This window comes from Cebus imitator, unplaced genomic scaffold (genome assembly GCF_001604975.1).
Source record: "Cebus imitator isolate Cc_AM_T3 unplaced genomic scaffold, Cebus_imitator-1.0 Scaffold385, whole genome shotgun sequence".
Classification (NCBI taxonomy): Eukaryota; Metazoa; Chordata; class Mammalia; order Primates; family Cebidae; genus Cebus; species Cebus imitator.
In genome coordinates this window covers 1,960,075-1,986,766 of record NW_016107700.1, presented here as the reverse complement: position 1 = coordinate 1,986,766, position 26,692 = coordinate 1,960,075, and the positions used below count along the sequence as shown (strand labels likewise).

The 26,692-nt window shown below is 50.5% G+C and overlaps 2 protein-coding genes across 5 annotated transcripts in view; both read right to left on the bottom strand.

Moving 5' to 3' along the window:
* Nucleotides 1-222: 222 nt before the first annotated feature.
* Nucleotides 223-16,673, bottom strand: NT5C1A (5'-nucleotidase, cytosolic IA). Its single transcript, XM_017507980.2, has 6 exons — nucleotides 16,109-16,673; nucleotides 7,994-8,161; nucleotides 7,450-7,579; nucleotides 5,248-5,370; nucleotides 3,076-3,260; nucleotides 223-1,171 (listed from the first exon to the last, which is right to left on the bottom strand). The coding sequence occupies exons 1-6, from the start codon at nucleotides 16,241-16,243 to the stop codon at nucleotides 806-808; spliced, it is 1,107 nt and encodes a 368-aa protein (XP_017363469.1). The 5' UTR covers nucleotides 16,244-16,673; the 3' UTR covers nucleotides 223-805.
* A 5,301-nt stretch (nucleotides 16,674-21,974) lies between these two features.
* Nucleotides 21,975-26,692, bottom strand: part of HPCAL4 (hippocalcin like 4) — a 13,043-nt gene continuing 8,325 nt past the window's right edge. For all 4 annotated transcript variants that reach the window (XM_017507979.1, XM_037731174.1, XM_017507978.1 and 1 more), the window contains one exon: nucleotides 21,975-26,059. In XM_017507979.1, the coding sequence (XP_017363468.1) occupies nucleotides 25,862-26,059 (198 nt within the window). In that variant the 3' untranslated portion in view covers nucleotides 21,975-25,861. The remainder of the gene's footprint in view (nucleotides 26,060-26,692) is intronic.

The window sequence follows — 26,692 nt, the reverse complement described above, 5'->3', positions numbered from 1 at the left end:
TTTTTTTTTGAGATGGAGTTTCTCTCTAGTTGCCTAGGCTGGAGTACAATGGCGTGATCTTGGCTCATCGCAAGCTCCACCTCCTGGGTTCAAGCAGATCTCTGCCTCAGCCTCCTGAGTAGCTGGGACTGCAGGCATGCGCCACCATGCCTGGCTGATTTTGTATTTTTAGTAGAGAAGGGGTTTCTCCATGTTGGTCAGGCTGGTCTCAAACTCCCAACCTCAGGTGATCCACCTGCCTTGGCCTCCCAAAGTACTGGGATTACAGGCGTGAGCCATCGCGCCTGGCCTAAGAGGGTGATCTTAAAGAACCAAGCTTCTTTCGCTAAGAGGGAGCTTGAAAACCACCAATAAGATGGTGAAACTGGGGCCCATGAAGGGGAGGGACTCACTCAAAGTCATGCAGTTAATGGCAGGACAGAGCTTAGAAGCCAAATCCACTCTCTCTCAAAGCAGTGTTCATTACACTACATTGAGCTAGTTTTCATCCCAAGCCCCTTTTGAGAAATCCTGGCTTCTCTGACCCCCCCTCTCTCAGACCCGTTAACTTCCCCCTGAAATCAAGCTACTCCGCACAGTCTTACTGTCCTACTCAGGATCAGGGCACAGAATTTGCCCCAGAGGAGGGATGTTGAGAATGCCAGTCCTGTCTGCATAATATCCTACAAGTACATCACTTATAGGGATGAGGGCAGACAGTCAGAAGGGCGGAACAGTGAGAAACTTTTAGAGGGATCTACCAGATGAGTGTCGAAGTATGACGGGGAGCCTGCAGCAATGTGGGTCAGTAGAGCTGGGGGTTCAGCTACTGTGCAGATGGGGCCTGCTTTACAGGTGCAGTCCGCCGGGGTGTCTGTGCCACGCCATAAGGCACATGGGCAGCCACGGTGCCCATCTCCTGAGCCCCAGCCACGTGGAACATCTGGTCATCAAAGAAGATGTGTGGGCGGATCTTCTCAAGGAGGGGGCCCTTGGGCGCTCCAGCGAGGAACAAGGCTTCATCTGTTTCCAGGCCCCAGCTGCGCAGGGTCTTGAGTGCCCGGGCCCCAGAACTGGCTGCACTGCGTGCTGTCACCAAGTAGGTACGAATTGGGCACTCCAGCCGCAGGCCTTTGGAGTAGAACTTCTTCTGCAGCCTACCCAGTGCCTCCAGAAAGCCCTTTAAGGGGCCCTATGAGAAGGCAAGTGGAACATGGTGAGCTCTGCTGCCTCCCAAACATTTGCCCCCAGCTCTCCCTAAAGCGCTAGTGTCTTGTTTGGTGTAGAAAACCTTGGGATCCTTAAATCTTTCAGTTAGTTCTACTATGCCTGCTTAAGCTACTGTGTGCACCAGTGGGGCTCTAGTCAGTGGATCTGTGTTGTTGTATATTGGGGCTGGGTCAGAATAACTATCAGGGCAACTGTTAATATGTATCGTCCATCCACATGCCCATCAAAGTATACAGATGTCTGTCCTGAAGCTCTGTTAAGTGTGGCCTTCGGTGCCCATCAACGGGAGTTTATTGACAATATTTAGTGGGGCCAGGCGCAGCGGCTCACACCTGTAATCCCAGCACTTTGGGAGGCCGAGGTGGGTGGATATGATGTCAGGAGTTCCAGAACAGCCTGGCCAGTATGGTGAAACCCCGTCTCTATTATAAATACAAAAATTAGCCAGGTGTGGTGATGTGTGCCCGTAGTCCCAGCTACTCCAGAGGCTAAGGTAGAAGAATTGCTTGAACCTGGGAGGTAGAGGTTGCAGTGAGCTGAGATTGCACTACTGCACTCCAGCCTGGGCAACAGAGAAAGACTCTGTCTCAAAAAAAAAAAAAAAAAAATTTAGTAACTATGGCATGGGCACCCTCCAATCAGAGTGGACTCCAGCTGTAAACAGCTGGTGAAGATGGACCAATGTGAAACTGTTGAGCATCAACCATGTCCATCTGGCACCCAGGTGGCTCAGGGTGTCACGTTTGAGATCTCTAGGGTCAGGGAAGGAATTTATTCTCTACAGTGCCCAGAACAATGAAGCTTCCCGACGATGTGAGAATAAAAAAAAAAAACAGATGATGATGAAGAGAACTGCTTATTTCCAAAGCAGCTAGAAATAAACAAAAGTGGGCTCCTGGTCTTGGAGACCTCTTACTTGGTAGGTGACCTGGAATAAGGAGTGGTATCCGGGGCCTCTGCCTACCGCTTATTAGGAAAACTCTCCTGCCCTGGATTCCCAAGGATTTCAGAGCCAACTCAGAAGAACAGAAGTGGACTGAATATTTAGGAGCCACAGCTGAAGCTGCTGAGCTCCTGGAGAGAGGGACCCTGAGATTACTGAGCACCCAGATTTTTGTTAAAAGCTCAAATAGGAGCTCCCAGCAGCGCTGGAGAATCCCAAAAGCCTCAACTCCAGGGAATTCTTATCGAGCTCTAGGGCACAGTCTGTTGTTAGACACACTGTGCCATTTGAGGGTGAGTGAGGGTCCCCGTGCCCCAGCCAAGGGATGGATGGCAGGAGGTGTCCCAGAGCAAATGGTCTGCCCCACACGCCACAGTCAGCTGGATCTCCCTGCCCAGCGAGGTGCCCCAGTCCAGCGATTCCTTTCCTCCTGTTTCCAGTGAGGGAAACAGAGGCTTCTTAAGAGGGTGGGTGCTCTTTCAGGGGGGTGGGGGATCTTGGGAGGAGGTGAGGGTTCTAGAGAGAGGATGACAGCTTCAGAGAGACAGGACAAGGCCTTTAGAGCATACAGGGACTTCAGAGAAAGGGTGGGGACTTAGAGAATGGGGACTTCAGAGAGGGAAAGGAGACCTCAGAAATGGGGATTTGAGCTGCAAATAGTGGGCGTGGGCTTAGAGAGAAGCTTAGAGGGAGAATGGAGGCTTCAAAGGAGGGACGGGATTCAGCGAGGGGATGGAAGCTCATCAAAGTAGGCGGAAGCTTATTGATTGGGGGGCCAGTGGTCAAGTGAGAGGGGCAAGGGGACTGGCTGGAATCTGGGCTGAGCCTGGGGTTCGTTTGGTTCTGGGCTGGGAGTATAGGCCAAGGGCAGGTCTGGGAAGCTGCCTTGTTCCACTCCGGGGTTCTGGGTCTATGTGGAGCACCTGAGCCAGAGGTTTGTTCTCGTGGGCCTTCTCATGCTCGAAGAATCGGTCCAGACCGTGGGCCTTGACAATGCGCTCCGACTCATCTGAGAAGAGCACCGCGTCCCCATCGAAGGCCACGCGCAGTTGACTCTGGGACACAGCCACGTCCCTGCTGGGACTGAAGATGGTGGCAGCTGCGATCCCTGGGCAGAGAGGCAAGCATTGTCTGCCTTCAGGCTGGGCAGTGGGGCCAGAGAAGGCTATCTTAGGCTATCCTTGCCCCACCTGCCTCACAAAGGACTCAGGGCGAGGCTGATGAAAACTAATATTTAAAACATTTAAAAACCGGTAGTGCATGGATCCTGGCCAGGAAGAGGGCAGGAGCAGTGGTTCCAAAGCAGGTCTTGAGGGCCCTTGCCTTGCCAGATTACCCTTTTGGTTATTGCTTTGTGGAGAAGTCTGGGAGGAGTCCCGGGGGGCAGAAGGGTACTCAGGACTCAGGGCAGGAACAATTTACCAACAAGTATGAAGGAATTTCAATGCTTTAACACCTAGTAAGATCATGCTGCTGTGGACCAGACAAACATCAGTGCCACAGGCCACTGTCTTCCTGTCAGGGGTGCCTTACAGCCCTGATGGAGATCTAAAGTGGGGCTGGGAAGGAGCCCCAGCTCTGGCTTGGCCTCTGTCACCCCCTCACCATTGGTTCTAGCAAGGCACTCACCTTCTCTGGACCACTGTAAAATTAACAGCCTCACAGCTCTGGGACTGAGACCACAGGCTGCAATGGGGTGAGGTGAGTATGGGCACCCTCAGTCTACAGCCACAATGGCACCCAGGTATGCCCTACTGGCGGCTGTTCAGGGTTCCAAAAAACAACCTAGGTGGCCCTGGGAGACATCACAGGTGATGGCTAGTTGTGTGCACAGACTCTCTGCAATCCTGGGCTCCTCCAGGGGTCCAGGGATGTCTCTCAGGGGTTCTGGCTCCAGACTAGAGCTGCACTAGATGGCAGAGAGCCAGTGCTGGGAGGCTGGAGACCTGGGCAGCTGGCTGAGCTCATTCCCTAGTCCCCATCTCTCCAAAGACCACTTCAGCCCAACTCTTTGAGAACTGAGGATCACAGAGGCTGGGCTTAGGTGTTTGGGAGTGAGCAGTGCTACCCTCTCACAACTTCACTAGCTTGAGGCATCAAGCCAGGCACCTTCTCAGCTCTGCCAGCGCTGGAACCAAGATGACCCAGAGCCACCCCTACCCTCAGCAGGGCTTCCCCGTGGACCACTCTCCTAATCCCTAGCCTGAGGTCAAGTTACAAACACACGGAGGCACCCCGACGTGCCAGTGCCAAGGCCCCAACCAGAGGGTGTGACAGCTTCTGGTTCCTGGTGAAAGAATGCCTCTAGGAGCTCCCAAGTGGCTCAGGGGACTGAGTTATCAGGGGAGAGAGGCCAGGCTTCCAGGCAGGAGACAACATGAAAGAGGAAGAGAAAAGTGAATATATTGCTGGTTGATTAAAGACAAAAACAAAAACTTGTCACTAGTGTTCAGCCTAAGAAGCCCTCTCAGTCCTTGCTCCTCCATACACCTGTTTTCTTCCACATGCAGTAGTATATGCACCTTGTTGGGAAGACTGAAACTACAGATACCACCCAAAACTGCCCCTCGAAAGACGCACATAGAGGAGCATTCTCTTTGTCGGTACTTCCATCTGGGTCTCCCAAACTCCACTAAGCACTAGCTAGCATAGCTGCTGGAGATGCTGGCCATTTCCCAGACCCCACCACTCAGGCTGGACTAGATACAAATCCTCCTCCCCATTGGCCCAGGGCAGGGTAGAGGCTGCCTATCGTCCTACAGGAATCAGAACTCCTTCTGACTTAGAGTAATCATAGAAGAAAGTAGCTTTCTGGGCTGTAGAGAGGGTTTCCATGGAAACAGAAGGCTGGGTGACGCTGAGAAGTAAAAGCGTCCATGACACAGTAGGGCCAGAGGTGGGAAGATGGAACAGGTAGGGTCTTGTTTTCAGAATTTATAGGACAGATGATAAGAATTAAGGAAAGTATTGTGCAGTTTTGCCTTCTGGTTACCATGGCAACTCCCAGCACCTGCTAGGAACTTTAGGACCAGGCCTCCCACCTCAGGGACCCCTTTGCTGCACTCCGCATATTCTGCCTCCTCACTTAGACTTACCCTCATCGATGGCTTCTCGCACTTTTTCCGCATCGGCTGACAAGTAGAGATTGGTGTGATAGGCCTTGAGGTAGCAGATGGGGCTGTTCCCACCTGTCATGCAGAACCTCTCGATGAACAGGTCTGGGAAGGAGGTAGAGGACTCAGGTAAGGCCAGGGTCAACCCTGGGATTCAGGGCAGTCTCTTTGTGCCCAGTGGATGCCTTCTTAGTTCTGGATGTAGTATGGCAGCACAGCATGTCTCTGTGTGATTTTAGGCCGGTGTTCCCCTCTGAGCCCCTACATTCTTCATCCATGAAATGTGGACGATCACCTCTCTAGAGCAATCGTCCAGCTCACAGGGACATCCTCTTGTCCAGGAATCACAGTGCTACATGCCTGTGTGACCCCCACCTCCTGACCATAGCTCATTGGATAAGAGCAGACACCTGACCCAAGCTGGGCCAATCTGATTACCTAGGCTGCCAGTCCGCTGGTCCCCATGACTGCACAGATTGTAAAGTATTTGTTGGTTGATAAACTGCTGCTGCTCTGAGCCCATTAAGTTACCTGTCACTCTCCCACCCTCTTAACCAGGACCTCTGTCCTCCCCAGAGTCCACAACAGAAGGTGGTAATGCCTGGTATGGCAGGGGTCCTTCAGAGCCCTGCTTCAGCGCTATAGGGGGAGTCTGTCCTGATTATTCAGTGCGTATGTCACACAGGTGGTTAAATATTTTTAATATCAACCCTGCTCCCAGCAATTTGAAATTAGGATTTTAAAATGCCAACTATACTCTCTTGGTTGCTAAAACTCAGGCCTTGTAAACCTATAGATATAGGTTTATTATTTTTCTGTCTCTGTCTCCCCAAAGTGTAGATTTCTCCACTTTTCTGTTTTTTTTTTTTTTTTTTGTTTTTGTTTTACTTTGCTTTTTTTTGTTTTGTTTGAGATGGAATCTCTCTCTGTCATCAGGCCAGAGTGCAGTGGGGGAATCTCGGCTCACTGCAACTTTTGCCTCCCAGGTTCAAGTGATTCTCGTGCCTCAGCCTCCTGTGTAGCTGGGATTACAGGTATGTACCACCATGCTCAGATAGTTTTTGTATTTTTAGTAGAGAGGGGGTTTTACTATGTTGGCCAGGCTGGTCTTGAACTCCTCACCTTAAGTGTTCCACCTACCTCGGCTTCCCAAAGATTACAGGAGTGAGCCACTGTACCTGGCCCGCTTTTCTTGAATATGGTTTTTATTCAAGGAAAGCAGATAAATCCAATTTCGGTGTTGTGGGGGGAAGCAAACTTGCTAGAGAAGCACAAATAAAGGTTCATGTGGCCTGAAGAGAGAAGAGGCCGGGAAGCATTTCTAGTACTTGGATTTGGGCCTTTGTAGGCCCAATTTTGCCCTCTGAAAGACACCCCTGTAACCCAATAAGAAATTATTCTCCTCGGCTTAAGCTAGCTCTGGATGGATTATAATTATTATTATTTGAGACGGATTCTTGCTCTGTCGCCAGGCTGTAGTGCAGGGGCATGATCTCAACTCACTGCAACTTCTGCCTGCCTCAGCCTCCTGAGTAGCTGGGACTACAGACAGACACCACCAAGCCCAGCTAATTTTTATATTTTTAGTAGAGACGGGGTTTCACCATGTTGGCCAAGGTGGTCTCGATGTCTTGACCTTGTGATCCTCCCTCCTCGGCCTCCCAAAGTGCTGGGATTACAGGTGTGAGCCATCGCACCCGGCCGGAGGGTCGATTATTTTTAACCTTGGGTTCAGACTAAGACACGAGGCCCTTTCACTCTGACAGCTGCACTGGATTCTCCTAGCAGTCTTGTGAGGCCTGTTAGCCCCATCACAGTTAGAGAAACTGAGGTAGGGAGGCAGTAAGTGCCCCACCTAATCACACTGGGAGTAGGGTATGCTGGAACTGGCTTGCACCAGCTTGCAAGAGCCCACAGTTAAACATTCAGAAATTTTGTGAGCCATTTGTGTTGTTCAACCACTGATAGCTTGGAATCAGTCCTGGTGGAAATATTCACACCCCTAAAACTAGCAACACTACGAATCCGGGTTTTGCTTGTTTGTTTAAAGAGCCAATTTACAAGGACACACTGGGCTTAGGGTTCCGGCCAGTACAACTCTATCCTGCAGAGGTGTGATCCCATCCCTGGGGGGTATGGTAGGGGTGTCCTAGGGGAAACTCCCATCCTCATGCTCATGCTCACCATAGTGGTTGATACTGTTGATGAGGCGGACACCCACTTGAGCGTGGTTGTTGGTCATGAGGACGATGTCGAAGACATCCTCACTATCGGGGTACAGCTCCCGCAGTCGCCTGTTCACTGCCTCCAGAGCCTGAAAGGGAGAGGGCACCCTCCAGCTGAGACCTCCAAGGATTGATACCTGCAGCTGGTGGCCAAGGATCCAGTGGGGGGAGGGAAGGAGCCAGGCTTGGGATGAGATCCGTGCACCTTCTCTTATTGCAAGTTGTTTAACACTCAGAGGCACCTCGCTAAAGGAGTGAGCCTGGGCTGAAATCTAGCCCGCATTCCACTCACCAAGCTGGTTACCAGGCATGGTACTGCATTGGTCCAGAGAGTGGGGCGGTCTCTTCTTCCACAAAGGCTCCGTCACCTAGCCAAGCTGTGCACCTACGTGGTTACATCTGCCCAGAGGGGCCCTTTTTCCTGACTCAAATACCCATGGGAGTGCCTTTCTTTAATACCCACAAAGGCACTATAGGAGCTAGTGGTGGAACTGCCCCCTCACCTTCACAAAAGGGAAGGCCGGCCCGGGGCTGAAGGGCTCGTTCTCATGTTCCAGCTGGTAGCGCACATACTCCTCCACGCCCTGCTCCGTGTAGATCCGCTGCTCCTCGTCCATGCGAAATAAGGCTCTGGAGGACACAGCGATGGTGACTGCATTCTGAGGCTTGGGCTGCAGGGGTATGGGAGAAGAGGTCGTGACTCAGACCTCCCCTGAGGCAGGTGCGCATGTGTGAGTCTTCCTGGGTAGTGGGGACATGGAGAAGACCCAGATGCAATCTGTAACCCTAAAAAGGCCGAGCCTTGGGCAGAGGTGGACTTAGGTCAGGACCCCATCTATGCCGGACCCAGATGGGGGTTGACAGAGGTGCTGGCTCCCTTGCTGGAAGCAAGGAGTCTGATGGAGGGAGGGCCATGCCCTTGGGAGTTGGCAATCTAGTCGGGCATCTGGACGCAACAAAAAAAATGAAGCCAATGTATGTGGCCAAAGTATGACGGATGCTGGAGATGATCTCAGATGGTTTCCATTATAAAATAAGAGCTACATGCCCTTAGGAAGAAATGACATCCACAAATATGATAATTATATATAAAAAATGTATCTCCAGCCCAGATCTGTCTCCTGAGCTCCAGACTCATCTATCCATCTAACTGTCCCAGTTGACTAACAGCCATCAAAGTTAACATTCCCAAGGCTGAACTCCCATCACCTTCTCCCTGTAACTCATAGCAAGGCTTGGAACCACTATCCACTCATTATCCACACAGAAGCCGGGAAGTCAGCCTCAACTCCCTTCCCCATCAATCAATCACTGAAATGAGTCAACTCAACTAGAATCCATCCACTTCTTTCGTTCGGGCTGTCGTCGTCATCCGTCACTCTCTCTAATCTCCCATCCATGCTGCTGTCAGGGGATTTTTCTAAAGTTCAGATCTGACCATAGCCCATCTCTTTAGCGGTGCACGCTATTCTCAGAATATGGCCGGCAGCCTCTAGTGTGGAACAGAAAGCCCTTCACAACAGACCCCTACTTCTCTTTCCATTCCACTCTTCCCATCCCCCGCTTGGCCCCATCTGACCTTTCTCACACCAGGGCGTACTTTCCCCTCTTTCTCTGAGCCTTTGCATATGATGTTCCCTTGCCCAGTGTCCTCTTTCCCTAACTCTCATTCCAGCTAACTTGTGCTCAACCTTCAGGTCTCAAACTAGATGTCATCTCTAGGAAGGCTTCCCTCAGTCTTAGTCTTGGTTTGATACCTCTCCTAAGGATTTCCTTTTTAGTAAAATTTAACATTAAATCGGCCGGACATGGTGGCTCACGCCTGTAATCCCAGCACTTTGGGAGGCCAAGGTAGGCAGATCACCTGAGGTCAGAGGTTCAAGACCAGCCTGGTCAACATGGTGAAACCCCATCTCTGCTAAAAAAAAACAAAAAATTAGCTGGGTGTGGTGGCACACACCTGTAGTCCCAACTACTAGGGAGGCTGAGGCAGAAGAATTGCTTGAACCTGGGAGGTGGAGGTTGCAGTGACCCGAGATTGTGCCACTGCACTCCAGCTTGGGCGACAGAGTGAGACTCAATTTCAGAAAAAAAAAAAATTAACAATAAATTATAGTTGCTTACTTAATCACTTAAGTTATTAAGTTCTGAGTGTGCAGGAACCATGAGTCTTGTTTAGATTGTATCTCTAGTGTATAGTACTCTGCCTAACACAGAGAGGTGCTCAGTAAACTTTTAATGCCTCTGAACCTTTCATACATTTAAACAAGAAACAGTATGTGCAATGACAAATTTAACATGAAATAGAAACTCCACTGCAGTGCTAAATTTGTTAGATATCCTAATTTGTTCAGATATCTTGAGATATAGAAGGTGCTCAGAGAATATTTCTTTTGGTTGAAGCAAATGTGTCAAATATTCACTGGTTCTTGTGCCAGGCACCTGAGCTCTGCCCAGTGATCCTGGCAAGCACCTGGTTCCTGTCCTCAAAACTCACAGGCTGGTAGGGAAGAAAGATAGGTAAACAGGGAACTCAGATGCAAAAGGGAAGGAAATGAGTTGTGGTTTGAATACGTCCCCCAAAGTTCATGTGTTGGAAATTTAAGACATAAGGCAGCAATGTTGAGAGGTGGGACCTTTAAGAAGAGGTGATTAGGTCACAAGGGCTCTGCTCTCATGAATGGATTAATGCCATGATCATGGGAATGGGTCAGTTACTGAGGGAGTGGGCTCCTGATGAAAGGATAAGTTTGACCTCCATTCTCTCTCTCTGTGTCTCACATGTGCTTCCTCACCATGTGATGCTCTCTGCCATGGGAAGCTTTTTGCCAGAACCTGGAGCCATGCTCTTGGACTTCCTGGCAGCAGAACCATAAGGCAAAAAACCCTGCTCTTTATAAATTAACCAGTCTGTGGTATTCTCTTATGACCACGGAAAATGGACATGAGCTAGAGAACAGAGATGAAAGCAAAGTATTGATGGCAGGGGTTCAGAGGAGGTTGTCATGGAGAGGAGACCTTGCGAGCAAAGCCTTAAAGGGGGTTCAGGGGGGCTGGGCGTGCTGGCTCACACCTGTAATCCCAGCACTTTGGGAGGCCGAAGTGGGCAGATCACAAGGTCAGGAGTTTGAGACCAGCCTGACCAACATGGTGAAACCCCGTCTCAAAAAAATAAAAAAAATTAAAAAAAGGAAGAGCAGGGTGAAGGAAGGCATGAAGAGGTTTGCATACACACAAGGCATTCACAAAGGTTGGCAGAGGCCAGGCATGTGGGGGTGGGTGTATATGAGCCCAGAAGAATAAGAAGATGTGAGCTTACAGAGGGCCTTCTCTAGGGGTCCCAGAGGGCTCCAGAACTTCTTCCCTACTGTTATGATCTAAATATATGCATCACCCCCAAACTCGTATGCTGAAACCAAACCCCTAAGGTGATAGTATTAAGAAGCAGAGGCGTTGGGAGGTGATTAGTTTATGAGGGTGAAGCCTTCATGATAAAAGAGCCCCTAGAGAGCTCCCTTGCCCCTTTCATTATGTGAGGACACAGCTGGAAGTGGACATCTATGGACAAGAAAGCTGATCCTCATCAGACATCAAATCTGCCAGCACTTTGATCTTGAACTTTCAGCCTCCAGAAACTTATACGGGAAATAAATATCTGTTGTTGATAAGTCAGTCAGTCAATGGTACTTTCTTATAGTATCCCAAATGGACTGCAGCACTCACTTCCAGTAGAATGGGGGAGTGGAGCATGGCACCCCAGACAGCAGCTGGCCCCTTTATAGTCCCTGGGGAGGATCAGTATATGAGTGCCCAAGGGACTTACAGACACGCAGAGAATCCCACCATCTCTGTGTCCTGTGGAGTCCTGGGGTCATGATTCTCACTTTACAAATTAAAAATGAGGGACCCAAATTGAGGTCAAGGCTCATAAATGCACCTCATATTCTGGCCTCTCCTGATCGCCTGTGGATCATGTACTCAACCCCACTGCTTCTTTCTGCGGTGAGTCCTGGGTTCCAATCAGTTGACAACATTGGGTGGTTACATTTGAGAGACACTGTGTGATGGACATGGCAGAAAACAATACAGGTACCATCCTTGTCCCCATGGAGCTCATGATCCACCCCCAAGGCAGAGGCTGACACCATCTTTTAGAAGAGCACTGTCTATGATAATGTTCTATGATAATGGAAATATTCCATAATCTGTGCTGTCCATGTGCCTCTGTAACAATTTGAAATGTGGCTAATGAGACTGAGGAACTGAATTTTAGATTTTATTTGATTCAAATGAACTTAAACAGCTATATATGGCTAGTGGGTAATGCAGCTTTAGAACCTTAGGAAGGCAAAAGAGTTCCCTAAGGTCCTGTGTTAGACTTCAGTTTGGATTTGACTTTTAACGCCAACCAAGATGGTGTATGTGGCCAGCAAGGTCGGTATAAGGCAGCAGCAGGACAGGTGCTCCCTCTTGGAGGTTCAACCCAAATACCTTTCTCAGTTGCTGACCACCACCGTGTGTCTGTGCGTCCTAAGGGTGGGGTTGGTGGTGGAGTGGGGAGACCCACTCTCATAAACCCTGGAAGCCTGGAGGCCTTCAGAACAGGAGCTAAGCTTGCCCCACCCCCTGGGCTTACTGCCCCAGGAAAAGGCCATCAACCTTTCAAGGACAGAGAGCCAGCTTCCCTCCCAGCCCCTCCAGACAGGTTCCCAAGCTTGCCACTCCAGGCCTGGCAGCCAGCCAAGGTCTCACTCCTCACTTTCTGTCCCACAGTCCCTGCCAGACTGTCAAGTCCTGGGTCCCCTCTGGCTGAGCTACCCAGACAGACCCCATCCCATCCCACCTCTGCTGTTGCAAGAAAAACAACTTGGTGGCCTTGGTTCCACGAGTCCTCTGCTTCTCACTTTTCCAGATAGGGAAACAGGCCCAGAGAGGGGCAGAGTATTACTCTAGGTCAAGACGGAGCAAGATGAGGTCTCAAGTCTCTGGCGTCTAGCCTGGCCTCTCTCCACACTGCAGTCCCCTTGCTCTTCCCCTCCTCAACAGCTCCCAGAAGACTCCATCCCTTGCTACTTCCGCCTTCCCTGGAAACATCTCCCCCAGCCTTCACTTTCCAGATTTGGGAGAAATGATCAGGGCATGTCCTCAAACTGAGGTTTCTAAGGACAGGTCTCTGTTTCCGGTCAGAATGGAGGTCCCAAGGGCAGGACTCTGTGTCCCCACTTAGACTGCTGTGACACAGTGCAAACAAGGTAGAGTTTAAGGGCCCAGAGGCCGTGACTGTGTAAGAAATATGGATCCCAGCTGGGATTGATGAATGACCTGTCCAGGCTCCAGGTGGAGCTGAAGGAGCAGGTGAAAAGGGCTGGCCAGAGCTGGGGAGAAGCTGTGGATGTAGACACTCTCCCGGGCCTGGCCGCAGAGGTGGCCATGTGTTAGCAGGGGCATCGAGGAACAGTTCTTCCAGAGAGCAGAAAGAAGCCTTGATCTCAGACTGTGAATTGGGTCAGAGCGACTCCGAGGCTTAGTCTGGGAGCTCTGGGCTCTAGGAAACCAGTGTCCTGGCAACACTCTCTGCCTTCCAGGGTCAGGCTGAGGGCTCCAGCTGGGGGATGGGAATGAAAGAATAGCAAGGCAGCCCACCCCAACCTGACCTGCCTGAGGAACTCCCATTTAGGCCAACGTAATTCTGCTTAACAGAAACATAGGCAAAAACTGTTATTCCTAGTAGGACTTAGAGAGGGAAGGGCTGCTGAAGGAGAGAGGGGCAGGAGAGCTCTGGGTTGAAGAAGTGTTCTGACCCCACGAGGTGAGGGCTTCCAACAGGCCATCGGGCGTTCAATATTTTACCCAGGCCCCTGGGAATGAGAATAAGCCCAGCCCAGGCCACAATGGAGCCCATGAGGCCTAAAGTCCCCAGAATAGCGTGTAGGAAGAGGGGCTTCTGCAGGGAATAGGAGCTGGGAAGCCTCCGGACTTCTTTCCTCCCAGAGAATCGTGAGAGTCAGGGGCCGACCCAGGGGTCATGACTGGCCACTGAGACTGAGCTCCCTGGTTCCTTGGTGCTTGGGGAGGAAGTGGATTTCGAGCACTGATGCATTCACTACCCCAGTCCCCAATCTCCGCCCCTTCCTCTCCATAACTCAGGCCACAACATTGACACTCATCCAGCTTCCTTTTCAGACAGGCACCAGCCTTCTCACCGGTGGGCTTGTTGCCAGACTCACCCTTTCCAATCCATCCCAGACTGATCTTTCTAAAATAAAAATGGGACCCAGTTAATCCCCTGATGAAAAATCCTGGAATAGCTCCATAATGGTATTCATATGTTTTAAAAATGTAGGTTGACCTTTTATTTAAATGAATTCAAATGAACTTTGAATTCAATATGTAAGCCAGATATTATAATATATAGTTACCATATATCTCATATCATATGGTACCAGATATACCATATATAATTGGCGTATATTTATTTATTTATTTATTTATTTTTGAGACGGAGTTTCACTCTTGTTACCCAGGCTGGAGTGCAATGGCGCGATCTCGGCTCACCGCAACCTCCGCCTCCTGGGTTCAGGCAATTCTCCTGCCTCAGCCTCCTGAGTAGCTGGGATTACAGGCACGCACCACCATGCCCAGCTAATTTTTTGTATTTTTAGTAGAGACGGGGTTTCACCATGTTGACCAGGATGGTCTCGATCTCTTGACCTCGTGATCCACCGGACTCGGCCTCCCAAAGTGCTGGGATTACAGGCTTGAGCCACCATGCCCGGCCCTGGCGTATATTTATTTTACAGATTCAAATGCATTAAGTTTATTTATTTATTATAAAGTCAAACAACGAAAACAACACAGCTGTTTGCATGACAACAAATTTGAAACTAGAGGTTAGGATGTCTGTGCAGACTTAAGCTTCACCGTCCAGCCAAGTTGTTGCTGTGTTTGTATTTGCGAAGTATTGAGAAAGTCCTGATTCAGACCAATAAGTAGTTGCAAATGCTAAAAGGTTTTTTGTTTTGTTTTGTTTTAAACTACAGGCCTCACAATCTCAAGATGCTCCTCTATGAAACAGATCACAGGGAAAGCCTTATTCTGAGGTTTGCTTTAAAAAAAAATCTGCAGCACAAGCTAGTGGCCTTGAAACTGCTAAAATATCCACCTAATACATTAGCGTGAATTGGGTTTTATTGCACATTTTAAATTGTATAAAACTTAGTTTGAAGAAGAAAGAAAATACACTGGATTTACATGTGTGCAGACTCCATGAAATAGGGGACTTAGAGAAGCTAGTTTGGAAATCCCTGACCCCACTGAATAAGGTCTAGACTTCTTAACAAGATCCCCAAGGCCCTCTGTGGGCTCTGTCACATCCCTTCTGCTCTTCTCCCAGCAATCCTGCATTCTCCACTCAGTACTTATTCAGGAACACAGTCCTGAGCTTCAGAGACATCTGCGTGACTTTTGCCTGTCTTGTTTTTTTTCTCCCTGGGAAACTCCACATACTCAGGCTTTAAGATCAGCATACATAGCACTTCTACGAAGCCTTCCGCAGCGTGACGGCACTACTCCACTCCCCTGACAACTCACCCAGGTTCTCATCTCCAGAGCCCCCATCAGTGTGTGGTGAGCTCCTGAGGCAGGGACTCGGTTTAGTTAATTCCTCAGTCCCCACCGTTGAGTGGAGCCTGGAGGTGCTAAGTGAAGGATTACTGATAGGGTGGACCTCTTGGGGAAGGGTCCTTGGAGGGAAGCAGCAGGTTGCTTTAAGATCAAGCTGGAGCTCTTCAGAGGACAGCTCTGGGCCAACCTCTATCCTCAGTCCCCTCCTCAAGCTCTGAGATCTGGGAAGCTGGGGAGAGCAAGGCCCAGGGGCGGACCAGGGCATCATCAACTTGTTTGGTGGGGGACAGGAGAGGGCTCCTCTGTGTGAGGTCCCAGACGGCTGACACTACCACGGGATCCTGGGGATGTTAACACCCACTGCGAGGGGAGCGGAACCGGAGCTGGAGGGCAGAGTCTAGCGCTGGAAGCCTTCTGCGGAGGGCACCGATCTCCCCCAGATCCCCCCAAGCGCAGAGTGCGGATCCCAGTGTCTGGTGAGAGCAGCTCCCTTTCCTTAGGACGCCGGGAGCGCAGTGCCCCTAGCCCAGGGCCCAGGGCCCAGAGCCAGACCTTAAACGCAGGGCCTAAGGTCCGGAGCCCGATGCCCAGATGGAGGAGACTGGAGCGCACAGCCAGGAACAAGGTTCCCGAGTCTGGTTACCCGCGCCCGGGGCGTTTCTGCAGGCGCTGCCGACCGGCTTCGCCAACAAGTGCAGTCCGCGCTCCCCGGTTGCCCGCGTGGGGAGGGGCTGGGGCTGCGGGCCTCGAGCTGGGCCCTGATGACAGCATGGGGGAGGTGGATCCTGGCGTGGAACGCGAGTCCCGGGAAAAAATACACCAGAGCAGAGCTCCCAAAATAAACCCGAGCCCGCGCCAGCTGCAGGGCGCTTTCTGGGGCTGAGGAGCTGCGTCCCCTCCCAGAAGGGCGCCACGGGTCCCTTCTCAAGAGACTTATGACCCCTCTCTCGGAGTAACCCTTCCCCACCCCCAGCAAACCCATGCCTTGCTTTTACCGATTTGGGTTTCTTCTTGGGTGCGAGGTTGGCGTAGAAAGTCTTGGCTTCCTCCCAGAGCGGGGCCGCAGCGGTCTCCGCTCCTGGCCCGGGCTCGCGGGGCTCCTGGGGCTCCCGGGGTTCCCCAGGTTCCATGCTCGGGCTCTGAACCGGCTGGGCCAGAGCAAGCGGCGGCGTAGACGCGAAGCTGGCTGGACTGGGCTGCAGGAGGGAGGCGAGTCCCGGGGAGGGAAGGGGGCGGGCAGCGGCGGGGAGGCTGTGCGTGTGAGCTGGGCTCCCCGCCCGCCGGCGGAGGGGGTCACACTCGCCCTCTCGGTCGCCGGTGTTGTCGCTGCCGCCGCTGCCGCTACTATACGGTATGAGGGATAGCTGGATTCTCCTTCTCCCGACCGACCCATGCCCGAAACCGGTTGGGTAGTGAGTGGGGCACCTCTCTGGCTCCCTGGGTTTGTGGGCTGCAGCGGATTTGGGATTGCGAAAATGATGTTCTTCGCAGGCTCTGAAGGGCGCGGAGACAGGAGAGGCCTGACAATTTTCTCCCCGCCAAAGGAGAAAATGAAAAGCTAACCGCCTCCCCCTTCAAAAGCTAGCCGTCCATCTTTCCTTTAGGAGCCTGGACCCAGGATCCTGACGATGTCGCCTTCCCTCCGAAGCCCGTCCATCCCGCAGACGGGCAGGAGGTGAAGTATGGATAGCTCCGGCCACCAGCAATAGCCTGCTCCCAGCGGGAGCGCAGTGGAGGGCCCAGCCGGACAGCTCCTCCGCACTACCTAGGAGGGGGTCCTTGAAGTCCATGTCGAGACCAGGCTCCCCTTGTCCTGGGTGGGGGTCACAGGCCAGAGACTCCCAGGGACTCTGAACCCGAATTCTTGTTGGCCCCCTTGGTGGTCAGCAGGGGGCGCACATTCCTAGGCCCCCACCTGCCCAGCCTGGAGTGATTAGTTATAGGCCATGAAGGGGCTGGATAGAGGGAGGGCAGAAGAGGGGCCTTGGAACTATCATGCTGGAGTTCCAGGGCATCTGTCCTTCTTGATGAAGAGCCCTGTACTAGTCCCAGGGTGCAGATACGAATGTCACCCATTCCAAGGCACAGGCCAGGAATCAGACAAGTAGCCTCTCTCAGAGGTGTGCATGGGTGGGTGGGAGAAGCAGGAGAAACACTAGCTTAGCTGGGAAGGCCTCTGACTGGGGAGGTGAGGGGGCTACAGAATGGAGTGATTCTCCCCAACCTCCACCAGGTCCTGGGAGGAACCAACCCAACCTGGAGTGAGAGGAAGGGGGAAATCATAATAAAGTGTTAGGATTAGGGGCAAACATGTTTAGACTTACTTCCAGGCTTAGTAGATTGTCTCCAGAGATGGCCCAAAAACCTCTTCCATCCTGCCTGTCTTTTGGCAATGTGACTTTGACACTTCTCGCGTCCAGAGATCTCTGAGCTGGCCTTGTGACTTGCTTTGACCAACTGAATGGAGTAGAAGTGGTGCTGTGTGGTTTCCAAGCTTAAGTCTTAAGAGGCCTTGCAGATTCCATTTTTGCCCTCTTGGGAGCTGGCTACTATGTAAAGAAGTCTGCAGTATCCTGCTGGTAAGACCACATGGTGAGACAGAGAGGACCTGGAGCGTAAGAAGCCAGTGACAGCCCAGGTGACTATAGGTACAATTGGCAGCCATGTGCATGAGGCCATCCGGGCTGTTCCAGCCCTAGCCCAGCTCCCAGTGGAGTTCAGCTGTGTGGGTAACAACAGCCAACACAACATGAAGCAGTAAAACCTTCCAGCTGAGCCCAGACAACTCACAGAATCATCAAAAACAATAAATTGTTATTTCAGGCACTATGTTTTGGGGCAGCTTGTTACACTGCAATAAATGATTGAAACTCTAGGAATGGGGTCAATTATTCTCAGGTGCCTTATGGAGGGGAAGGATGAGGTCACTTAGGAAGAGTGTATAGAGTGGTGACTTGGATGGTGGTGAGCACTTGACACAAAGGTGAGCCACCCCCATGCTGTCCAGCAGCCTTTAATCTGTGTGATTGGCTTGGAAAGATAACCTGGGCGAATCAGGTTTCTCTTTCTTAGGAATTTGGAATTGGGAAATGGGCTGGGCAGTCAACCATTGGAATAGAAGCTGAGGATGCTATGAAATACAATTGGCTCCCTAGAGACCTGGGTGAACCTCAGTAGACTGCAGTTATATGCAATGTAAAGCTCAGAGCAGGTGGAAATTCTCTGTGAGCAGAATGACTGAGGAGCAGATCAAGATGGGAAGGGATGTGCAGACAGCAGCACATGAAATAAACCATTCTGCCCTGAGAGGGAGCCACCTCTGGTCCTGACAGCTTCCCAAGTTCTAGCTAAGGACTGGCTATGGTGCCCATCTCTACACTTTCATGAGATTCTCCACATTGTTTCAACAAATGCCCCCAAAAGGAAAGTTGGTGGCCAGTGGTTTTGCTTGATTAACTACTTTTCCCAGCCTCTCTTTCTAATAAAAAGCCCAGCCTCCCTGGTTCTCTGGTCAAGAAGTAGGGATGTGACTGAGATCTGACCAATTGCAGAGCATTGGCCGCAGCGAAGACACTCTTCACTCTTATTTAGGGATGCCGGGAGATTTGGTTCTTTTTCTCTGAGGTTGTTAATCTGGGACAATGTGAGCTGGGAACCCACCTGGCTGGTGAAAGAACATGGAAGAAGCACATCTGGAAGGACAATGGTGCCACAGAGAGAGAAGTAGGAGGGAGGGAGAGAGGATGCAACTGAGTCTCTGGACCCAGCCATGCCTGAACTTCCCAATTACATGAGCCAGTACACCTCCCTTTTTGCTTAAGCTTGTGTGAGTTGGATTTTGTTCACTTGCAACCAAAAGTCCCAGCTAATCCATTCCCCATTACTCACCCTGCCATGAGTAGACCCTGTTCCTTGCCATCAAAGAATCCTGCCCAGATTCCTGGTTCAGTCTCTTTAAGAACTTTTCCCAGGCTGGGTGCGGTGGCTCATGCCTGTAATCTGAGCACTTTGGGAGGCTGAGGCTGGCAGATCACGAGGTCAGGAGTTCAAGACTAGCCTGACCAACATGGTGAAACCCTGTCTCTACTACAAATACAAAAAATAGCTGGGCGTGGTGGTGTGTGCCTGTAATCCCAGCTACTCAGGAGGCTGAGGCAGGGGGATCACTTGAACACAGGAGGCGGAGGTTGCAGTGATCCGAGATGATGCCACTGCACTCCAGCCTGGGCAACAGAGTGAGATTCCATCTCAAAAAAACAAACAAACAAAAAAAACAAAAAACCCCACTTTCCCCAGATCCTTCTTTGGAAGGATTAGAGAACTTGGTCCTCAACTGTTCTTTCCACCATTGCCACCCTTCCAGGCTTCTGGCCATCCTCTCTGGCTTACCTGTCACTCGCTAATAGCTGGCGGGGTGCAGGGCTTCCCAGGCTCAGGGTTTTTGGATTTCAGCCAGCACTTTGCCTCCAGGTCCAGCACTTCTTCAGATGAATAAGCTGGGAACAGACCCCTTAGGGCACGACTCCAGGATCCCCACACCTGGCTGCTCCCTTGGACAGCCCTGCTCCAGCGTGCCTGGCCCTGTTGGCTAATGTTTAGTAACACCTCAGGCAGATGCCACCTCCTCCATGAAGCCAGGGCTGCCTGTTCCCCACCTCTTTACCTGTTCCCCACCTCTCTCCAATCAGGCAAGACGCTTCCTCCTCTTAGGCACAGAGCTCATGTTTTTTTTTTAACTCTCTTTTCACATTCTGTGGATTCACTCCTGTAGCTGAGGAGGCACAATAAGCAGTGGCCTTGATGTTAGGAGACCTGAGTTCGAGTGGCAACTTGACCATTCTCTGCTGGGCCTTTCTTTCCTTGTCTTAAACACACACACACACACACACACACACACACACACACACACACACACACAAAACCAAAAAACGGAGACTTAAATGTGTGCTGGAGCCGACAGCAGATCACATGGGAAGTGTTTGTTGACTGTGAAGGACTGTGTACAGTGAAGGGCCAATTGTCTGCGGGTTGGGAGGGCTTCATAGAGGGGGATATAATTGAGATGGGAATGGGTAGCCCAGGGAGGAGCAATGGCTTGTGCACAGCACAAAAGCATAAGAGACCCTTTAGAAAATGGGGCCATTCAGGATGGCTCATTGCAGGGTTCAGGACAGAAAAGTGAGAGGAAGAAAAGCCTTTTGAGGTCAGCTGGCACCAGATCATGCAGGACCTGGAGGGACATTTAAGGAGAAAGTCACACAGAGGGGTGAGGGGAGCCTTTGAAGAGCTGACACGGTCAGATTTGTGCTTTAGGAAAATCACTCTGGCTTCTTAGTGGCAGCTAGATGGGGCAGAGGGCAAGGTTGAAAGTAGGAGGTGGACTAACTTGGCTGGGATAGAGATTGTGGGAGCCTGAGTGGGTAGTCTGTGGGAGGAGGCAACCCAGGAGCGGTGTGCCCAAGGTAGACAGGGCAGAACTTCCCATCCCTCAGCGTGGACTCAGCTGGGAACAGCAGCCCCAGGTTCTCAGGCTTCTGAGTCACCTCCTTAGGTTTATGGTTGCCCCGAGGCCAGGTCAGCCTCCTTCCTCTGTCCTAATTCCTTTCTGCGAAGGGAGCTGGCCACCTCCAAGTGTCCTTGAGGGAACCCTTGAAGAAGCAATTGAGCATTTCAGGAGGAGGCAGGCAGCTCCAGCCCCCATTGCCCCCAACTTTCTTCAGGGAACAGTGCTTCTCCGGCTGTCGGGGACATTCATCCTCAAAAACCTTTTTCTTCCTCTCACTTCTCCATCCTGCATCCTGCACTGAGCCGTCCTGAATGACCCCCATTTCCTAAGGAGTCTCTTATGCTTTACGCTTTGCCACCAACTCCCACCCGAACCCTTGACCACATTTTGTGGGGGGAGATCTCAGGGCTCTTGCTGGGCTCCTGTGAATGGTGGAACAGGTTATGCACTATTCAATGACCCGTGACCAGCAGGAAAGGCAGAAGCTGAAATGTAGCATGTGGTCCTCTTGCGAAACTGTGCACCCTAATATGACAGGGCCGTATTCACCCGGAAGAAGGGTCATATTTTCCTCATTAGCCCAAAGGCGCCATCCACTGCCCAGCTGTGTACTTAACCATGCTGCTTCCGCTCAGAGGGGTGCTTTTTCCTAAGTCATACAAAGGGCACCATATGGACGAACTATAAACCCTGGCTCTTGGCCTTTCTTCCCTCTGGCCACTATCCTCTCATTTGGGCTCTTGTGAGGCCTTTCAACAGACAGAGGGGGAAACAAAGTCCCAATGTCTGCCACCATTAGCTTCCTTCTGAGGGAATTGTTCACATATCAGTGTCCAGTCTGGCCATAGATGGTTGGACTGTTGGAGAGCACCTGACCTAAGGGATCCCACCCAAAGCTAAGCCAAACTAATCAGATCCTTTTGCTCGTGAACTGGAACTAAGAGGCACAGAGGGGAGTTGTCAGTCACTGGTGAGTCTCGATACCAAGCTGGAGATTCAGCCACTATGTGCAACAAAACCAAAGAAATATGAAGAGAAGCCCAGGAAAGGGGCACGGATGCAAATATAGGCCAGGGGATGAGAGGCTGCAAGGCCCAGAGATGGTAAGGGATAGGCCCAGTTGCCAGGTCCAGTTCTCTTGAGGTTCAGCCATTCTTGATTTTCCATCTTTAGAGTCTCTTCTAATCTGCTCCTCCATTTATTTGAACTAGCTCGAGTGAGTCTCATGCCATGTTCCCAGAGTCCTTGCTAGAACAAGGACCTTGGTCCCTCACTGAGTGAGCTCCAAGGCCTCTTCTCGCTCTTCCTCCCCACCCCAATCCTGTCCCAGCTTAGAGAAGAGCAGGAGCCCTCAGCATAGTTGCACCTTTTATTCACTGTCAGTGGGGAAAGAAACACACCACACAGCACAGTGTTGAGCAATGAGGGCAGTCACCGAGGGCACAGCCAGAGCAGCACATCTGGAGGGTATAGGGGGCTACACTGGAGCTGGACCCCTTCCCTGCCACCCAGACCGCCAGTTCCCCAAGCCTCCTCTCTCCTGCTGCCTGAAAGCCCTGGGTCTGACCAGCCTCCACCAAGCAGGAAGGGCTATACACCCTGGGAGGCCCAGTCCTGCTCCCACACTCTGGCAAAGGTAAAAAGAAAACCCTGAAAATTTCAGAAAGAAAATCCCACATTTTTCTGAGACTTTAATCACTAGGTTTGAATTATTTCTTTTTTCAAGAATGATGAATAGAACATGTAAGAAATTCTTGACCCCACAATGATCTCTAACGTCAGCTCAAAGCCTCACCCAGGGTGGATCTTGAGGAAATATTTGTTGCTTTAATAAATTTTTGTGTAAAAAATATTTACAGTGTCAGCTTACTATCCTGCCTGGAGACCCCAGTGTCTTCTCTTATTCTCTCTCTTTCTTTTCTTTCCCCCCTCCCACCCCATTCCTTCTCTCTCTGCAGCAAGGCAAATTTCTACCTCTAGGAACTCTGTCACTGTCAGAAAAGGATTTAGTGCCTTTGCTTATGAACTAACTTTTTCTTAACTTTTGATGTAAACGTAAGTTAAATAATCCTGACTGCAAGTGAAAGGACTAGAGTGGCCATCTGAAGTAGCCCTTGCTGATAATTTTTAAAGATAAGGAATAAGGCGCTCATCAATTAGCCCAAAAGGATGAATGAGTAAATGAGAAGGCAGATTTTGAGACCTTGCAATTGACAGAGTAATTGCAAGAAGATTGGAATTTCAAAGGAGAGTTTGGATATATCAGTGTTTTGGTTGTCTGTATATTTTTGTGTCTGTGCAAGTCATACATAAATCTCTCTGCTAGCCTTGTGCTTTGTGGCAAGTCTCTCTCAGCTGGTGCAGGGACGGGAGACCTGTGTCTCTTCTCAAGGCAGGGCCGGTGCTCTACCACAGTGCTCCTGAGCACACAGTCCCTGGGACACCCAGGAGTAGGTGGGAGCAAGGCCTGGCCCACCTGTGGTTCCTCCCATCAGCAAGATGGTGGTCTCAGTTCCTGGCCTGGCATTGTGTGTTCACACTGCTGGGCTGTCTGAGAATATTAGTCCTGACCAGCAAAAATCACCCATGGGTATGTGTGTCCAGAAGCCTGGAGTAATCAAATATGCCTTCATGGGTGGGACTTGCCCACCATCTTGGAAAAAACAAAAATAATTCTCTTAGGGAAGACGATGGTGTTAAAGACAACGTAGAATCCTTTGAGGGTTCCAAGTCAGAGGCCTCCCAGGGCAGCACTGAGCTGTTAGCACAGCTGCCAGAAGCAGAACACAGGGTGCTTGAAAATGTGGGGACTTCAACCAAGCTTCTATTTTTGGGGGAAGACCATAACTGCAGACATTTCTTCACAGGAAGCCTATAGAGAATGAAAACCCATGTAGCTTGGCCTGCTGTCAACCTATGCACAGCTCAGTCACAGAAATTGAGAGGGAAGAGACTCTGAAAGGAAGAAATCATCTTAGAGCCTTGGGTTCCAGTCTGTGTCACCTCCTGACTATACAAGGAACTCTTCCTCTCTGAATCTCAGCTTCCAAGTCTAGAGAAAATAAATGAAAATCCCCACCTCCATGGGTTGTGAGTATAGAATGAGATGGGGTAGACGGCAAGACTTTGAAAGCCATGAAATTCTCTGTGACAGTGAGTTAGGCTAAATTCGACATTCGACGTTTGCAGGGAAGGAACACTACTTAGTGAAAAGATTTTCACCAGAAGATTTGGGTCCCAGCTGAGCCAGTGAACATCTATGTGTCTGTGGTACTGACTGACCACACAAGACACACCTAATGGCCAGCTCCTGGGAGCAATGCAACAACCTTGAGGCATTGCTGGATAAACAACTGCTAGTTCCTGCCTGAGGATGTGAGTTCCCCAGCCTCACCACATGGCTGGCCATGAGCAAGAGGATAGAAAAAGGGTGGCAACCCCGTGACCTTGCTACCTCCAAGGGCCCAGTAGAGCTTGGGGCCAAGCTCTATTGGTCAGCAGCTCCCAGAGTTTTCACCGGCAGAGAAGCAGGACAGGTGAGCACTCAGGAATGAGAAGCATGCTGCATCTCTTTCCTGCAGAGGCAATTCCCCCACCCCGGGCTCAGCAATCATTTCCTACTCCCACCCTGGGCTGACAGCACCTGTGTACTAGACTGTTTTCACCGGCAGTTCAAGAGGAAATCAACTGTCACTGCACGTCAAAGCTAATTTCTGATCACAAGTACAGGAGAAAGTCAAGTGAAAGACCTGATGAAGAAGCAAGATTAATTGTTCTGGCAGTCAAAGCATGCATCTGTATAGCTCATGGATCCAAAATTGGAAAGCAGGTATTGGAAAGCAGAGCCAGCACACTTGGAAGATGATGAACTACCTGGGGGATCTAAGATTTGGGGTTAGAAAAAGCCTTTCGAAAGAAGCATGCCCGGCACATTTTTAGGCATTTCGTCCATAAATTTGGTTCCAGTGCCCAAACTGGCCAGGTGAGCCTTTTCTTCTAGCTCCTTCTGATTCTGTGGCAGTGAAGGAACATGTCCAGTTCTGAAACTAAACCAAATCCAGAAACGAACTATCAAGATAAAGAATATACACTTGTCTCACTGTTTGCAAATCTTGTTTTTTTCTGTCTCTGAAGTCAGCATCCAACCCCAGTAAGTATGTCATAGAAAGTTGCTTGTTGAATTGAAAAAGGTAATAAAGAGGATGAGCTGAACCAGCAAAAGCTGCTGAAAGTGGCAGCTCAGGACTTAGCCTGAAAAGGTGTTATCCGGTAAATGTCATGGTATTTTCTCCCTTTTTTCTCAGTTTTTTCCATTGAAAATTAGTATTTTCTCTATTCCTTTAACATTTTATAAGAAACCAAGTAATATAGAGTATATTTTAACGTTGTAAAATAATAAATGACTTTAGCTTCTTTAAAGGGTACTAAAAATATAAGTATTATATAAATTTCATTTTTCTTAAAAGTTTCACTCACGTGGCTCCTCAACTTCCAAATACTTTTCATTTTATCCTTCTGCAGCTTTGTGTGGAGCTGAGCCGGAAGATGAAATAGCTCATCCCAGACTAACAAGCCTTCCAGCACCTTCTGTCAGCTGAGACCCTGACTGCTGGAAGTTTGCCTGACAACCCTATGAGCTTCAGGAGGGCACAGGATGTGTCCTGTAAATGACCATCCTTAGCACCTAGAGGTGCCTAGCATTGAACAGGTGCTCAATAATCATTAGCTGAAGAAAGGACTGAATGAAAACTCCAAAGGCTGGGGCTGGAAGGGCCAGGTAGAGTAGAAGGGACAGGGAAAAGACCACCTTTATGGGATCTGGAGCCTCAGGAATAGACAGACCCAATTTGGCCCTGTGACAGACCTGTGGGACCACATCCTATAAGGCATAATCCTAGGATCAAGAGAATTCTGAACCAGAACCCGAGCCCCTCAACTCCTTAACCTCACCTCCTGGAGCAAAAGCCAACTCCCCTATGCCCAATGGCTGTTGGTTCTGTGTCAAGTGAGAGGTGGGGCTAGAAGACGGGATACTGGAGGACCTGTCTCTTTTGCAGGGTGAGGTGGTCCCTCAAGAATCTTGATGAAGGGGAGGAAGGGCTTGGGGAGAGGATTGGGTGGGCCAGAGAGTGGGGCTGGCTGGAGTGTCCGTCCCCCTGGGAGGCCAGCCAGGGAGGTCATCAGGTCGGGAGGCAGCCATTCCCCTTCTGGCCAGGGGCCCTGAAGGGGGCCTCAGCAGCCTCTACTTCTGCATGTCACACTGCAGCAGCAACACAATGGATGGGTCACTCTTGGCTGCCTCCTTGAACTCCTCCAACGTAATCTGGTCGTCCTTATCCTGGTCCATCTTCTTGAAGATCTTGTCCACACGCTGCTGGGGTGTGAGCCCGTCCTGGTTCATGCGCATCATGATCACAGTGCCCACCATCTTGTAGATCGCCTGGCGAGGGAAGGAGAGAGATGTGAACACCCACAAAGGGCCTGGAGAAGGAGGGGGGTGCGAACACCCACAAGGGGCCCCGAAAAGCAGGGGGTGAAGGAAGGGGATCCGGCAGAGAGAATACTGCGGGGTGGTGAGGATATTGGAAGGTATATGTAGTCATTAAGACTGGATATTTGATGAGGAACTCATTTTTCATTTAAACTAATAATGTTTATGTAGATGAAACCTGCCAAAAGCCCACCTCCATGAAAGTTTCCTAACCAGTAGAGCTGACTGATGGGGCTCCTGGCTCCCCCTCTGACCACCTTCCTATCACTCTCCTCTCTCAGGGCTCTCTCACTCTCCTTGAACTCTGCAAAGAAAGGTCGACCTGCCTTAATTGCCCCTCAGCATGGAACGCTCTCCCCCAGGCATCTAGCAGTAACGGCCTCACCCCGTTCAGGCTGCTTCTAACTTTCCACCTTATATAAAATCACTTCTCCACCAGCTCTCTCCCCATGCTTTGCTTAGTGTTATCTTCCTCATAGCACCTACGGCCTGACGCCACATGTCTTCACTCATTTATTTTATTTTATTATTATTATTTTTTTTTTTTGAGACGGAGTTTCGCTCTTGTTACCCAGGCTGGAG

What these genes read in the sequence shown, in the direction of transcription:
- NT5C1A (XM_017507980.2), bottom strand. Translation starts at nt 16,243, where the DNA reads ATGGAACCTGGGGAACCCCGGGAGCCCCAGGAGCCCCGCGAGCCCGGG. An exon ending in CCAAGAAGAAACCCAAATCG is followed by an intron (nt 8,162 to 16,108) that starts GTAAAAGCAAGG and finishes ATACCCCTGCAG; the next exon opens with CCCAAGCCTCAGAATGCAGT. An exon ending in CGGCCTTCCCTTTTGTGAAG is followed by an intron (nt 7,580 to 7,993) that starts GTGAGGGGGCAG and finishes TCTCCCTTTCAG; the next exon opens with GCTCTGGAGGCAGTGAACAG.